Below are 16,128 nucleotides of genomic sequence, written 5' to 3'. Positions count from 1 at the left end.
CTCCACCTCACTGAGGAAGCCATGCCCTTGAAATATAGCTCTATTACAGCTTCTTGAAAACAAGTTAGGGAAATAGATTTTTGAGACTTAGACCCTTCTGCTGTAAATTTAGTTTTCTGCTCATCAGATTGATAGCTAGAAATCAGGAGGCTCTAAGGGATATGATTTGCCAAGAGGAGAGGAAAAGCAAGGGAGGATAAATCATCTCTAAGGTAAGTGTCAAAGACTCTGAGATGAGAGAAAAGGTCTAAAGGATCCTTGGCCTTAAGGGGGTCCACACTATTCCTAGTGATGAAGATGAACCAGACGATTCACCTCGGGTCTTTGATATTTTTTTGCAGATCAGCAGTTCATTCTGAAAAAGTGCCCTTCTCTACTTCAAGAAATGGTCAATGTGATTTGTCAGCTCATAATAATGGCCCGGAGCCGTGAAGGTGAGGAGAAACCGTAATTGTTCAGAACTTACTGTCCGCTGCCGTGTCGTGCATTTTTCACTTCATTATGTACAAAGTCTGTCTTGCTGTCTCTGAAAACCATGTTAGACAATTTTCCCTCTGCTCATTTCCAGGTATTTTGTCTCTTTTTGGTTTTTGCATTCCTGAGAGCCTTGTGTAAAATGTTTTCTTTAAGGAGCTTCACTCTTTGTTGCAAGTGAATTGGATTTGGAAATTTTCCACTCTACCCCTTTTCCTTGACTCCCCATTGACTTTTTAATGAACTGTCTCCTCTGCTGTGATAACAGAATGGAAAACCTTTCTGGCCAGTGATGTGGTGGTGGAGGTGGGACTGACTTGTGAGGGAATGCAGTGGACCAAAGGCAGTCCTCTGATTATTATTACTGTCATTATTATTTTCATTATCATCACTACTTCTGCTAACAGTGCTCAAGGACTTGCAGTGTGCAAAGCACTGTACTACATAACTGCTGGTGTGAGTGCAGAATAAGCAAATTCAGACCCAGTTCCTCACCATCTGTGGAGGGGGAGGGGAGGAAGCAGACAGACAAAACATTCAGCGTATCATCCAAACCACAATGGAAACAAGTTAAAACTCCATATCCAGAAATTTCAGCAATAAAAAAGCATGCCCACCCAACACTCTGTAGACAGGGATAGTTGGTCAATCCTTTCATCTTTGGCGTCTGGTTTAGGGTTGGTCTCAAAAAGGAAACCTCCAAAAAACCCCTGCTTTATGAGTGTGACCCCCAACCCATTCTTGCTGCAAGTAACGGTCCCAGCAGTCTCTTGTATAGAACAGGGAGCTGAAGAAGAGCACCTGGCACGTTAGCTTTCTGTTCTTGAAGCACTTGCTCGATGTTGTATAGAGCTATGAGAGCAGTTAGAAGAGAAACCTGCGGACGGTGAGACCACATCCATGGGTGTGAGTATAGCCCAGAGAATATTGGGCAGCGTGCCCACTCTGTCCACGAAAAGAGTCAGGCACCTTTTCTGGCCTCTGGTCATGTGGGTGAGCCTTCCACAGGCACCAGTGGTAAAGAGGGGAAAGGTATGTTCTACTGCCAACAGGGACAGGTGCTGGAGTTCTGTTTGTAGTAAGGAGAATGGCTTGTGTGGTGCCATCCACACAGTCTCAGCCAAGGCCCCTGGGCCCATTGGCACACACTGCGAGATGGTTGGTGTGAAGAATGGGTGTGGTCTGCCGCCGCTGAGGTCTCAGGGCGATCCCGTTCTGGGGCCACCGCCACCACTGCCCTCCCCCACCCACCCAATTGCTAAATCATTGTTGAGTATGACAGTCAGAACTTATTCCTTCTGAAACACATTTTGTGTTCAGTGGTGGAATGTGGCCAACTAGACCCCAGAGCAAGCCTTCGTGGGCAAGTCTACTGCAGACGTCAGTGAGCATGAGAGGGGTTGGGAGTGGCCTTGGAAGCCCTAGATGCTTCTAGGCCTCATGGGTAGTTCCCAGGGCTCTGTGTGAGTGCCCAATCCCCAAAGTGCAGGCTTGCTTGAAACTGACCTGGTTGTATTCTTCGGGCACAGTGGATAGAGCCCGGGCCTGGGAGTCAGAAGGTCATGGGTTGTAATTCCAGCACTGCCACTTGTCTGTCGTGTGTCCTTGGGCAAGTCACTTCACGTCTCTGTGCCTCAGTTACCTCATCTGTAAAATGGGTATTGGGAGTGTGAGCCCGATTTGCTTGTAACCTCCCCAGCACTTTGTACAGTTCCTGGCACATAGTAAACGCTTAGTACGTACCATTATTATTATTATTATTTGGGCTAGAGGGGCCAGCCACAGAACTGGGGTGGGGCGGGGGCCTCGGATGGAGGTGGTATCTTCCCCCCCCCCCCCCACAGTGAGAAATGGGCTGTCCAGGCTCCAACACCCTGCCCCAGGTGGGGCCAACTCCGTTCCTATTCATTAACATTGAGCACTGCCCTAAACTAGCAGAACTTGAGCATGCACTATTCACTAGTTAAGAGTCTCTTTGTGATGAAGTGCCCAGACCTGTGGGAAATATATAAGAAGTGCAGCCTTGCTCATTCTCTTCTCTCCAAGATAGGGAGTTTCGTGCTCCAACGCTGGGGTCCCTGGAGAACTGCATGAAGCTCTCACAGATGTCCATCCAAGGCCTCCAGCCGTTTAAGTCTCCCCTTCTGCAGCTCCCTCACATCGAAGAGGACAACCTCAGACGGGTTTCTAATCACAAAAAGGTAGACCCCGGGAAGTTTCCGCTGGCCCAGCCCTCCCACTGCCATGGGTGGGGGTCCTGTGCTAAGCGGCTAAAATGAGAGCCTTGCAGGCGAGATTACCGCAGGTTTTGATGCTTGGCCTGAGATTGAGCATGGTGGGGTATATGTTGCCAATTTGTACTTCCCAAGCACTTAGTACAGTGCTCTGCACACAGTAAGCGCTCAATAAATACGATTGATGATGATGGGGTACTCGATCCATGCTTGGATGATTGGGAGAGGGAGCGGACCTCTGGATCTCTGTCATTTCCAAACGCTCCCCGATCATGACAGTTTTTCCACAGGGCTTTCAGGAAAGACATCCTGTGGCCCCAGTTGAGTGGCTTTTCATGGCTTCCAAGGCCTTTTGTGTTGAACCCAGTTCTTTCCATGATGTAGGGCATTTTGAGAAAGAGGGCCAGTGAGACATGTTTTAAGTCTGATTTCTTCTGTGACAGAGTGGTTTTAGATTTTGAAATGGACTGAGTGTGCACTGTCTCACCTGTGTAGACTTCTCAGTGGTTTTTGGGAGCTGATGGGCCACGCTTCAGCCCATTTTGCCAAGAGCACCTGGAGTGTCCTCTTTATGTATTTCAGGGGCCTAAGACTTATTTCTCTCTCTTAAACGAATCTAGTTTAAAATCAAAACTATCCAGGACTTGGTGAGTTTAAAAGAATCTGACCGCCAGAGCCTTTTGCACTTTCTGGAAGACGAGAAGTACGACGAGGTCATGGCTGTGCTGGGCAGCTTTCCGTGTGTGACCATGGACATAAAACCCCAAGGTAGAGTACTGCCGGTGCCTCCGTACTGCAATCCCTGGCCTCTATTTTTGGCACATTTGCATTCTGTGTGGAGAAGGGGTGGAGTATGGGCTGTGCCGAGGCCCTGGGGGGAACCAGGGGATGGGGTGCTGAGGGGCAGGCCGGCCCATCAGTCAGATGAGTGTTTCCTGAGGTATTGGGAATAAGTCCCTGGTGAAGGATGCTGTTAGGCACCAATGGGCTGACCTGCCTAATAGCTGAGCTTGATGTAGTGCTTTCTTTCCCAACTCTTAGCACTTCCTCAATGAGTGATGAGGTTGCATTCTTTCTGCTCTTTCTCCATCCCCAAGGAAATCTGGGAAAGGAGATATACATCTATGATTGCATGTAGCTAGTGACAGCAAAGGAAGTGTCTGTATTGTTTGAATTTACATCTCTTTTGAAAAACGATCAAATATCCTTTCCATTTAGTTCCTTCCAATTTTGATGCAAAATATGTTTCCTATATAGACAGTATTCATTGGGGATAGGGATTTTTGTCCACTGGACAGTCTAGAAAAGGGAAATTTAAAGGGGAAAATATCAAATGAGAAAAATCTTCTTACCTTGCTTCCAGTTTTACAAGAATTGCCAGCTATCCTCTTAGATTTGTAGCTCTTGGAATCCGTGGGGATGGTAGGGGGTGTTGTTTGTTCTCCTTAGAAATAGGTTCAGGGAAGACCTGACAGAGAAGAGTATTGCTCCTTGAATCCATATTTGAGTGGAGACTGCTCTCTTGAACCTCTCTCGCTTCATGATTCAGCTGGTTGTATGTGGGTGGGCAGGCTTGTTTCCCTGTGAGAAAAGCCCACACGCTAGAGAAATGGAAGTTGTAATTGTTTAGAACTCACAGGAGTTGTATCTTGGCCTTGTTGCGTAGGACAGATGTCTATGTGTGAAACCCGTTGAAGTGTTTGGTTTGTTTTCCAAGCAAGAATAAGTCCATTTCCTTGCCCTTAAAATATTTATGTTTCATTTTAAGATGACTTGTTCATTTTCTTCAATCTGTTATTCAAGGACTGCTTGGTAAAGTGCAATATGGGAAAGCCCGTTAGTGTCCTTACTGTTGCCCATTGTATTAATCCATGCTTCAGAGGTATTTGCTAGGGCATTAAGTTTAGTCGCAAAGCCACAGAACTGCCACATTCAATGAAGTTGGATGTATGGTAGTGTTACAGGGCCCAGACCATTGTGCTTTCTCTTTAGCCTCCTTTCGTTTGTTTCCCAGTATTGGACGATGAAGATAGCAACAACATTACCGTCGGATCCCTTGTCACTGTTCTGGTCAAGCTGACGAGGCAGACCATGGCGGTAGGTGGCCGAGTTCTTCGTCTCTGACCTCGTTCGTGGCTGGGGTGGGCAAATCCTGCTGCTGCATCAGGTGTACTCATTTGCATTTCATTTGTTGGCTTATGTAGTTGTTGGGAGCAGTTTATATAAAAGGCATAACATTTGTATTACATACATATTATATGCATTATATGTATTATATATGAGAATATAAATGTCTCTATCTGAAAAAATGTAAACTTCCTTCCATCCGGTCTCAAGAACTGCCTGGCTCTCCCAGATGTGCCAGTGTCTCCATTGCTTGCATGGATGCTCACCAAATCCCAGCTGCCTGATTGTGGCATCTTACCACCTCCCACTGTGGGCCTCCTCATGAAAATGCTGCACATTTCCACCTCTTGCAAGTGGGCATGGCCAGTTCCATGCCTTGTGCACACGTGCCCTCCCCCCCAACACACACACACTAACTATTAGGAACTAGTAGAGCTGGCCCCCATAGGGGCTAATTTGTGCTGCTCGGAGCTTCTCTCCAGTCTTTCCTTTTAAAAAAAAAAAAACCCGAAAAAACTCCTGTAGCAGGTTACCATAAAATTCTTGGTTATCCGACAGTCTGTGACCGTGACAGGCCTTCACCTGTTCTCATTTTCTGTCTTTCAGGAAGTGTTTGAAAAGGAACAGCTCACCTGTGCAGCAGAAGAGCAGCCGGCAGAGGATGGGGCAAGTTAAAGCCCGGGGATACCCTGCATTCCCACACCTTCTCGGGTGGGGGTGGAGATGTTCTTACCTAGAATGTGAACCCCATGTGGGATCTGATTATCTTTGTATCTACCCCAGTGCTTGGCACATAGTAAATGCTTAACGAATACCACAAGTGCTGTTATTGTTACTATTATTAATATCATCTGTTGGCAGAATTGGGATCAGTTTAAATTAGGAAAGAGACAAATGCACAGGGAGCTGCCACCCGACCCCAAATCTAATGGCCCTGAGCCAAGTGGAGAGTTAAATCCAGCCCTGACCGTGGCCTATTTTGACCTTCTCTGCTTTGTTTCAGCAAGGTGAAGCTAGCAGGGTCAAGAACAGAGGCTGGCAGCAGAAGAATAAAGGGCCCAAAAACAAAGGGGCCAAATCCAAGAAGAAGAAGCCTCCAAAAAAGAAGCCAGCACCTGTGCCCCTGTCCCAGGCAAAGCAGCAGAAGCAAAAGCAGGCCAACGGCATTGCAGGGAATGTAGGTGGCCTCTTCTCCCATGGTGTGGCTTTCTCGAGGTTCACCAGTGGTGTGAGGCCATGGCAGAATCCTCGGGGTGGGGGGCGGGGAGTGGACCAACCTCGTGGCTAGTCCTGAAAGCTAATTTAACGTGGTGACTTGGTCACGGATGTGCAGAAGGGGAGCCCCTTCAGGCTTCATGAGAAAAACGTGGAATAAATTTAAGGAAGCTCTGTTCCAAATTAAGGGGTTGGGGGAGCAGTGCCAGGTGTGAAGCCTTTTGTAATATGTAGAGAAGCAGCATGGCATAGTGGATAGCGCATGGGCCTAGGAGTTAGAAGATCCTGGGTTCTAATCCTGGCTCTGCCACTTGTCTGCTGTCTGGCCTTGGGCAAGTCACTTCACTTCTTTGTGCCTCTGTTACTTTATCTGTAGAATGGGGATTAAGACTGTGAGCCCTATATGGGGTAAGGACTTTGTCTAACCTGATTTGCTCATATCTACCCCAGCACTTAGTATGGTGCTTGGCACGTAGTAAGCGCTTAACAAATTCAACATCATTGTCATGTATCACCCTAGTCACTGAAAACCACTTTAAGGGACAGTGTAGCTTTGCTTTCTAAATGAGGTATGAAAGTATTGCCTTATCAGAGACCTGGAGTTACTGCCCTGATTTACCTTTGCAAAGTCTGCATTGGCTGCAGCTTGTGTTGTTTAGCTCACTCTTGGGTCTATCTTCAAGGTGGACCTCCCTTAGCTGGACCCAGGAAATCCTCAATCCCTTCCCTGCCTGTCTGTCTTCTCTCCCCGTCTGCTCCCCTCTTCCCCTCTCTCTAGGAAGCGGGGGCCAAAGAGGAGGAGGAGGAAATGTCGGACAAAGGTAGTGACTCCGAAGAGGAGGAAGCCAACAGGGACTCTCAAAGTGACAAAGATGACGGCAGCAACAGAGATTCGGACCGGGACCAAGACGAGAAGCAAACCAAGGACGACGAAGCGGTAAGTTCCAGGCGGGGTGTGGGGCTAAGGGATTGTGGGAGGAGCTGATGAGGTCTGAGGGCTCTTAGAGTTTGGAAGCAAACAAGCCCCATCAGGAGCTACAGCCTTACGCTAAGTAAAAAGAACGTACTCATACTCATAAAATTCTCCCAGCTTCCGAGGCCCCGGGGTCCCTGGGGCAGTGCTTGCTCTCTCTCTCTCTGCCTGCTGGTCCGGCATGAGGGAGCTTTCCGGAGAAATGCTGTACCCTGCCACTGGGCAGCTGGGCCCCTAGGTGGAGGCTGATGTGAGAAGAGAAGAAAGAGATAAGGAAGGGACACCAGCCCAAAGCCCAGCGTCGATGGGCTCATTAAGCAAAGAGCCGAGCCCGTACTGCTCCTGCGGTTCCGCCTCTAACCGGGGCAGGGCCAACGTGCTTATCTTCTCTCAGCTGCGGAGCTCATCGGGGCTCAGGGTTAGGCTGGGCCATTTGTTGGTCGGTTGTCAGTAGCTTTAAGAGAGCCGTTGGATTAGAGGAGAGGAGACTGAAGTCCACTGCCGTTTCACCTTCAACAGGAGTGGCAAGAGTTGCAGCAGAGCATCCAGAGGAAGGAGCGGGCACTGCTGGAAACCAAGTCGAAGATCACACACCCTGTGTACAGTCTTTACTTTCCCGAGGTAACAGGATGGCTCTGGTCACCCGACAGCAGCCGGTGCTCTTGGTCTGCCCCTGGCCCGCCCTCCCGCCCTCGCTCCACAGACTTGGAACCCAGCTCCCGTTGGAACCAGCTCAGATCCTAGGGCACTTTCACAGCAGTCTCTGGTCTAGCCATTCCCCTAGTTCTAAAATTCAGAGGGTTTTGATTGGCCAGACTGGGCTGGAGGATGGAGTTGGTGTCTGATTCTTCCTGCACTCGTGCTGGTGGGTGGGGAGGTGGGGGTGTTAGGATTAAGTGGTGCTCCTGTCACAGCTCTGGGCTGCCCCCTCCCAGCCTTCTCTCAAGCCTGCAGTTCCCTAGCCTAACTGGATTTTAAGCTGCTCCTGCTCAGCCTGACAGGTACTTGTAGGCTGAGAGATGCTCATTGTTGTCCCCAAAACCAGGAAGGAGCACTCAAATGCAAAAAAATGCCAAAGGGAGCTTCCTGCAGCTGTGCAGGGCATGGTGGGAGAGACAGGCCTGCAGGGTTGTTCTGAGGGTCCCCTGGCCAATTGGATCTGCATGGGACAAGCCCATGACTTCAACCTGATCCCAAGCCTACCTGGCACACATAATTTTCCTTCCGGTGGGGTTCTGCGCAGGCACGCCCTGCTGGATATGTTGGCGTGCTTGCTTTGGCCTGGGCCACTATGGCCAGCGTGCTGTGGGAGTGGAAAGCTGAAACTCACCATACATGTTAGAGAGCTGACAGTCTTCCTGATCTCTCTCATTGGCTGTCTTTCCCACAGGAAAAGCAAGAATGGTGGTGGCTTTATATTGCAGACAGAAAGGAGCAAACATTAATATCGATGCCATATCATGTGTGCACGCTAAAAGATATGGAAGAGGTAATTGATACTGATTCTTTTAATTATTTCCAGAAGGGGGGAATGTACTGTATTGTTCTCACAATTCCCAATACATATTTATTGGCTATAGCCCAGTCTGGTGCTCCCCAAGATGAGGATTGAACAGGCATCCTTAGTTTGAGATGTCTCGAGTTTCTACAAGTGTGACTTTCCTCATTTCTGTATTCACACCCAATTTCCCTTTACAGCACTAACCCCCGTTATGTCACTAGCTTGGGAGGGTCTGGCACCTGGGAGCTGCAGGAAATGAGGACAACTAATTAAAAATTCCAAGAAGAGAAGCAGTGTGGTCTAGTGGAAAGAGCACAGGTCTGGGAGTTAGAAGGACCTGAGTTCTATTCCCTGCTCCACTACTTATCTGCTGTGTGACCTTGGGCAAGTCACTTCACTTCTCTGTGCCTGTTACCTCACCTGTAAAATGGGGATTAAGACTGTGCTAGTGCTTAGTACAGTGCCCAGTACATAATAAGCACTTAACAAGTACACACACACAAAAAAAAAAATTGGAGGAGGGAGGAAAATTTAAAAAAGAGTTGATGGGGAGGGCGGAGTGGGACTTTCCTACTCTCCCAGAGGAGTCAGAGTGACCAGGAGAGTCGACCTGTCTGGAAGTTTCTTGTGATGTAGTAAGTCAGCTACCTCATCTCAGACTCAGTGTTAATACATTCATGTAGCTCTATTACTTGTCACCATAATTACCCAGAATTGTGGACTCAGCCATTTGATCACAAAAGGATATCTGACTTTGATTCGGGAGCCAGTCCAGCTTTTATAATTTTGTTCCTGTGAGAAAATTGGCTCTGTCTTACAATGCTTCGACTTATGATGCAGCAGTCAGGAACTGGTTGTTCTGGAAGTGGGAGACCGGTCCGAACTGTACAGCCAGTATAGTCCCTTCCTGAATCGGGCCCCTGGGGGCTTCACCTCCTCTGCCCTCTGGATCACGTGGGCAGTGTTGATGGAGGTGGGCGGGTGCTAGGTACCTGCTTGGCAGCCAGAGGTTCCCCCCTGCTAGGGTGGCCAGAACGCCTCTTGTCTCCACTCTGCTTCCCTCTCTCCGCTTGGCCTTCCTCCTGACAGCTCTGCCATGAATCCAGGAGTCCGGGAAAGCTAGTCGCACCTCTGGCAGCCAGACTGATGGGAGCCGACCCAGTCGCGGGATGGGTGGAAACTTGGAATTGAAACACTGCTCCTAAAAACCTCTTGGTTATCTCTGTATAATGAGTTGGTTGGAATATCTCAATGAACTGCAGTTCAGGGTGGTTGGGGTCAATCACTGACAACAACTTTGAATTTGGGACATCTGGAGGTTGCACAGCTTCTGAGAAGGCTACTTCTCAGTTGAATGGAGACTGAGCTGGCCATGTTTTAAAGGAAAATCCCAACATGCTCTTGGCCTGGCCTAGAATTCACCTGGTAGGTGTGACCTAATGGTGTGGGAATTAGAAGACCTGGGTTCTAACCCCAGCTCTGCAGTTGGCCTGTTGTGTGGCCTTTGGCAAGTCCCACCCTCTCCAGGCCTCAATTTTCTCAGTTGCAGAATTGGAAAAATGATCCTTGCCTCTCAGAGATGTAGTGAGGGTGAAATGAGATAATTGATGATAGAAGAGCTGATTTTTTAATCACCATCGTCATTCTTTAAAAACAAAGTAGACAGGGTCACCTTTTTGAAATTTCGAGAAAGAGCTTCTATTCAGAGGCTCCAAACTCTACTCTAAAGGAAGCCCACCTCCTGCCATAGGGACCCTTTAAAAACAGGTGTTCCAATGCCCCTTGAATGGTCACTTCCACTGTTCTTGTGGAGTTGGATTTGCCCTGCTCTGTCACAGCTCTGCTTATTGTTCCTCCTCCTAACCCAACCACCCCACTCGGAGGTGCTGCTCTGGCCCAATGCTCACGAAGGGAGCTGCTTTTGAGTGGCTGCCCTCTTTGGTTCAAAGTCAGGGGGTGCAGTGTTGATTCCTTTTCCAGGTAGAACTGAAGTTCCCTGCCCCTGGGAAGCCTGGCAACTACCAGTACACAGTGTATCTTCGATCAGATTCCTATATGGGCTTGGACCAGAGGAAACCATTGAAGGTAAGGTTTTTCCCATGGTCTAGCTGGCACCCCCACACCATTGAGGTGCTTCCCATGGTCACAGCAGGATGATCGGGGCGTAGGGGGGTGGGCAGATGACTCACCAGAGTCACCAAACGCTTAGTACAGTGCTCTGCACACAGTAAGCGCTCGATAAACACGACTGAAAGAATGAATGAATCAAATGCCTTCCGTTGCCCAGGAGGTGTTTCCCAAGAAGGCATCTTCTCTGTATAAGTTTAATAGATGGTTGCGACTCTTGGTTACCACAGATCCAGATAATGTGGCCGATAAACTAATAATAATAATTGTGGTATTAGGTGCTTACCACGTGCCAGGCACTGTACTAAGTGCTGGGGTGGATACAAGCAGATCGGGTTGGACACGGTCCCTGTCCCATGTGGGCCTCAGTCTCAATCCCCATTTTACAGATGAGGGAGCTGAGGCCCGGAAAAGTGAAGTGACTTGCCCAAGGTCACACAGCAGACACGTTGGTGGAGCCGGGATTAGAAGCCATGACCTTCTGGCTCCCAGGCCCAGACTCTCCACTGTTACATTTTTTTCCCTCCAATCTACTCTGATCATGTGGGAGCATTTGGAGTGTTGGTGGGAGCGTGTGGGAGTGTTGATAGTTTGACAGCGTTATACTTCGTAAAAGTACCCACCAGAGGGCAGGTTTGTCTCCCACTGTTCCCTTAGTAAATGCCGTAATCCATGAATGAGTGCCCTCATTGTGAGAAATCCCGCTATCCTGACACCCAGCAATTATAAGAGCTGTGTCTGCTTGCAGCAGCGTTTCCAATGTGGATCAAAGACCTCAGTGTGAGGCTAAGGCTGCAGGGAGATGTGGGAAAGATGACCTTTCTGGGGTACATGGGGGTCATGTTTGAGTTTGTAGATCAGTCAGTCTTGGATAGGGACTGTCTCTATACGTTGCCAGCTTGTACTTCCCAAGCGCTTAGTACAGTGCTCTGCACACAGTAACACTCAATAAATATGATTGATTGATTGATTATTTATTGAGTGCCTACTGTGTGCAGAGCTCTGTACTAAGTGCTTGGGAGAGTACAATATAACAGTTAGCAGGCACATTCCTTGCCCACAGTGAGCAAGAGGGGGAGATAGACATTTGTACAAGTAAATTGTAGATAGGTACATAAGTGTTGTGCGTTCCTGCTCAGAACAATTTTTCACAATAGTTTGGTTAACCGTTTGAGTGCGTTACTGTTAAGGTCATTTGTAAATGCCCAGACCAGGAGTCACATGGCTGTAGCTTCCAGGGGTTAGGAATAATTAGCGGTACTGGCCCGTGGGCACAGAGCGTTTCTTTAAGATACAGTCCTTGGAGAACCTGGGTCCAACTTTCGTGCCCTCTTGTATGTCCTCTGCCCATCCATCGGTCCATTTAGTGGGTATCGGTTTGCTTTTGGCTGATCTTCTTCCTCCCATATAATCCTGTCCTTTGCAGCTGGAAGTTCATGAAGCCAAACCTGTGCCAGAAAACCACCCACAGTGGGACACTGCGATCGAGGGGGATGATGACCAGGAAGACAGCGAGGGCTTTGAAGACAGTTTTGAGGAGGAGGAGGAAGAGGAGGAGGATGACGACTAAACAGTAACTGTGAACGGACTCCAATATTTGTGCGCACGCGCACACACACACACACACACATACACACGTGCGCGTGCTCAAACTGTTGCTGTTGCGCTGGAACTGTACAATAAAGTAGAAACACGGTGCAGGAGTGCTGTGGCGCAAGTGGTTTCGTTTCTTTACCTGATCTGGATGCACCATGTGACTGTGGGGCGGGCAGCCATCGGGAGGAGAGCAGGCATGCGGCCCCGCAATCTGTTGCCTTGGCTACAGTCTGGAAGATGCTTTTGGCTCATTAAAGCCTTTTAAATTGTGGGATGGTGCATTTATTTCCACTGAAAATGATAATAAAAACCTCTTTTTTTATTATAAACGTCCCAAAGTGTGGGCTGTGTATCCTCTAATCAACCTACTGCTCCAGTGAAACAAAGGTACCTCCGAAGAGCAATCTCAAAGCATCCACTCTCTGCATATTTGTAGAAAACACTAAGGTGTGGTGATCAGAGCCTCATGTCTCTGCAGAAACATCTGCTGAAGTTTTAATCGTGGTAAGCTTAATCATTTCATTTTCATTTTGCCATGAAACAGAAATGGAGTAAGAGCAGCCTCGTGGATCGCTTGAAACGTTCAGTTTTTGCCCATCTTGGTCCGAGACGGCACCTGCCCGAGAAAAGCCATTCTACGGAGCCCCAAGGGCGCCTCCTTGCCAGGCCAGACCTGACAGATCGTGAAATTTCTTGACTGTGTCATAAAATGCTCTAAATTGCTTAAAACATTTTTAAGCCTCTATTCATCAGATCAGTGTCAGACTTTTGCTAAGTTGTATGTCTTAAATGTGCTTGTGGGACCAGATGCCCTCTGGTTGTTGGGGGCTTGTAGGTAGCTTTTCCTTGTAGGGTAAAAGCTGAACTACACTTCTGGCTTTTCATCGACCTGACTGTCACAACACTTTCAGGAGAAAACAGTGTATGAAGAAGGAGGCAGTTTGTTTTTGTGTCCATTTTGAAGTTCTGCCAAGAAACTAGGTCAGGCTTAGTGTGAGTGGGTGTTGGTGGTACCTCTCCAGACCAGGGCAGGGACATCAGTTGGTGGGAGGAGGGGGACACCCATTCTTCTGTTCCCCAAGGAACATTTGTTTTCCAACAACATTGATTATGACTAGTATTTTGACAATGTAGGGAAACCTCTTAATGGATAGAGTCCTTCTCTCCTTCCTCTTCCTCCATAATACAGTCTGTAAGGGTAACAGATGTACTGGTTGCAAGCAGATGATCCTGTAGAAAGGGATGTATTTTTTCTTACTCTACATTGAGGAAATATAAATCCGTAGAACTGATGGTGACAATCTGTCCTACAGGGTACCTACATCCTCACCTTATTAGGGCCTCCAGAGGCCAAAGTACAATATCAGAGTTCTAATTTTGGTCCTTGTTGATAAATGGGGGCTGCCACTCTACATGCAAAATAACACTGGTATTTTCTGTGTTCTGGCAGCAGTTACAAATAAAATTTGGAAATGACCTAAATATGCATTTGGGTTTTCTTTTTAAGTCTGTAGTTGTGCTTCCTTCAGAAAAGTGCAGGGGCCTCCTGTCCTTTTTTTCTGTCTTTCTCAGTCAACAGGTTGTTCTTTTTGGGGTTTGCTTGGTCCTTGACACACGGTGCAGGGGATGAGATGGAGAGGGCAGAGAGGTTGTGAAGAGAAAACTCAGAGCAGAATGGTCTCTGTCTGCCCAAGAGACATCTGTCTTAAGCAGAGGACAAAGGTGATTGTGTGGTTAGGGGAAACTTAAATTTGAGGTGATTTGGTGAGCAGCTGGGTAAAGAGGTATTAGGGCAGGGGGAAATGGAGAAAGTAGGTGAAAGGGACCATTAAAAAAGTCCAGATCTCCCCCCCCCCCACCCCCCCCCCCCGCCGTCACCTGTCGTGTGCTGCCTCAAACTTGGGGCGATTGCTTTGCTATCATCATCAATCGTATTTATTGAGTGCTTACTATGTGCAGAGCACTGTATTAAACGCTTGGGAAGTACAAATTGGCAACATATACAGTCCCTACGCAACAGTGGGCTCACAGTCTAAAAGGGGGAGACAGAACAAAACCAAACATACTAACAAAATAAAATAAATAGAATAGATATGTACAAGTAAAATAGAGTAATAAATATGTACAAACATATTTGCTATCCAGTCCCACAGCATTTACGTACACATCCTTTAAGACTGTAAGCTCTTTGTAGGCAGGGAACACATCTACCCTATTGTCTGTTATATTCTACTATCCTAACTGCCTAGTACACTACTCTGCACACAGTAAGCACTCAAATCCAGTTGATGAAGCGTGTAATTTATTTTGTCTCCCCTTTCCCAGTCTGTGAGCTCATTGTGGGCAGAAATAATCTAATCCTACTCCTAGATTGTATTTTCCCAAGTGCTTAGTACAGTGCCCTGCACACTCTAGGCATAAATACCTCTGATTGATTTGAGGGTGTTCTAATTATAGTTCTACAGAGTTTCTCTTCCACTTTTTAAAAGCAGTTTCAAAACTATTTCTTGTTGGTTGATTGTATTAAGAATGTTCTCTGATTAAATGGGAATTTCATTATTTTGGCCAGCAATCTCCTCCCTTCTGAATTGAATGTTTCAATAATTGTGAGCAACTTCACAAATTGACTTGGTCTTTAAACTTAAATTATATTTTAGGGCCATTCCTCCCTCGTTCTCAAGTCACTGTCACAGAGTCTAAACCTCAGGCCCCCAGATGGGTGGTCACCATCATGGGGTTCACTCTGGGCTTTGATTCTTCCTTCTCTGTACCCCTAAGTGGCTGTACCCTGACTGATAAGGATGGAAAACGTGTAGTTCAGCTGATGATGAGCGGGTTTAACATTTACATGGCCTCATTCCTGGAATCAGATGTCAGGAGAAGAGGCGGCCTGAGAAAACAGCCCCACCAGGTTTGGGAGCCTTGGGTGTCTGTTCCTATAGGGACAGAGGTGACAGTTGCCCTTTTGCCTTTTTTTTTTTTTTTTTTTTTTGAGGGAGACTCCCAAACCTGCTTCTTTCCAGGCTCCGACAAGACCTGAGAATTGCCAGTCAGGGCTCGAAAGACCCAAAATAGGGCTATTTGGCCAGTTGACTCTTTGAAGCGTCCCTCCCGAGCCCCTTCCTTCCTCTCCCCCTCGTCCCCCTCTCCATCCCCCTCATCTTACCTCCTTCCCTTCCCCACAGCACCTGTATATATGTTTGTGCATATTTATTACTCTTTACTTGTACATATCTATTCTATTTATTTTATTTTGTTAGTATATTTGGTTTTGTTCTCTGTCTCCCCTTTTTAGACTGTGAGCCCACGGTTGGGTAGGGACTGTCTCTATATGTTGCCAACTTGTACTTCCCAAGCGCTTAGTACAGTATTATGCACACAGTAAGTGCTCAATAAATACGATAGATTGATTGATTGATTGGATCCCCCGCGCCCCCCAGGTCCGGTCCTGCCCTGCTCCGCCGGTTGCACCAAGCCCAGGATTGACCCCGACGGTTCATTCGGTTTGCCAAGTGCCTGACCCCCCCCCCCCCCCGTACATTCCCCTCCGGGCCAGGGAGACCCGCCTGGTAGCCCACGCGGCCTCCCCGCTTTAACGTCCCGGTAAGGGGGTCTGGGGGCAGGGGCGAGGGGTCCCGACTCCCACAGGCCCGGCTGAGGTGTGGTGGGGGGTCGGTGGGGGGGAGCCAGGCCGGAGGGAGAGACCAGAGCCATCGCCTGTGCAGAGAAGAGCGGTAGCCCTTGCAAGGCGTTAAGCAGTGGGGAGACGTAAGGGGGAAGACTGTAGCTTGGGGAAATAATAATAATAATGATGGTATTTGTTAAGCGCTTACTGAGACTTTTCCTCTCCCCCTCCCCGTCCCCCCCGCCCTACCTCCTTT

At 48.0% G+C, this 16,128-nt stretch overlaps 1 protein-coding gene across 1 annotated transcript in view; it reads left to right on the top strand.

Annotated features, from left to right (window-relative positions):
* The window catches only part of SEC63 (SEC63 homolog, protein translocation regulator), a 31,650-nt gene extending 19,078 nt beyond the window's left edge, over positions 1–12,572 (top strand). The window contains exons 11-21 of the mRNA XM_038760928.1: positions 342–434; positions 2,521–2,675; positions 3,329–3,476; positions 4,723–4,805; positions 5,442–5,501; positions 5,839–6,012; positions 6,829–6,987; positions 7,543–7,644; positions 8,414–8,512; positions 10,505–10,609; positions 12,078–12,572. Coding sequence (XP_038616856.1) covers positions 342–434; positions 2,521–2,675; positions 3,329–3,476; positions 4,723–4,805; positions 5,442–5,501; positions 5,839–6,012; positions 6,829–6,987; positions 7,543–7,644; positions 8,414–8,512; positions 10,505–10,609; positions 12,078–12,221 — 1,322 coding nt within the window. The 3' untranslated portion in view covers positions 12,222–12,572. The remainder of the gene's footprint in view (positions 1–341; positions 435–2,520; positions 2,676–3,328; positions 3,477–4,722; positions 4,806–5,441; positions 5,502–5,838; positions 6,013–6,828; positions 6,988–7,542; positions 7,645–8,413; positions 8,513–10,504; positions 10,610–12,077) is intronic.
* Positions 12,573–16,128: the final 3,556 nt, after the last annotated feature.

Source organism: Tachyglossus aculeatus, chromosome 19, assembly GCF_015852505.1.
Source record: "Tachyglossus aculeatus isolate mTacAcu1 chromosome 19, mTacAcu1.pri, whole genome shotgun sequence".
Lineage (NCBI taxonomy): Eukaryota > Metazoa > Chordata > Mammalia > Monotremata > Tachyglossidae > Tachyglossus > Tachyglossus aculeatus.
Note: the sequence above shows the minus strand (reverse complement) of the source record. Positions and strands in the feature narration are given on the sequence as shown.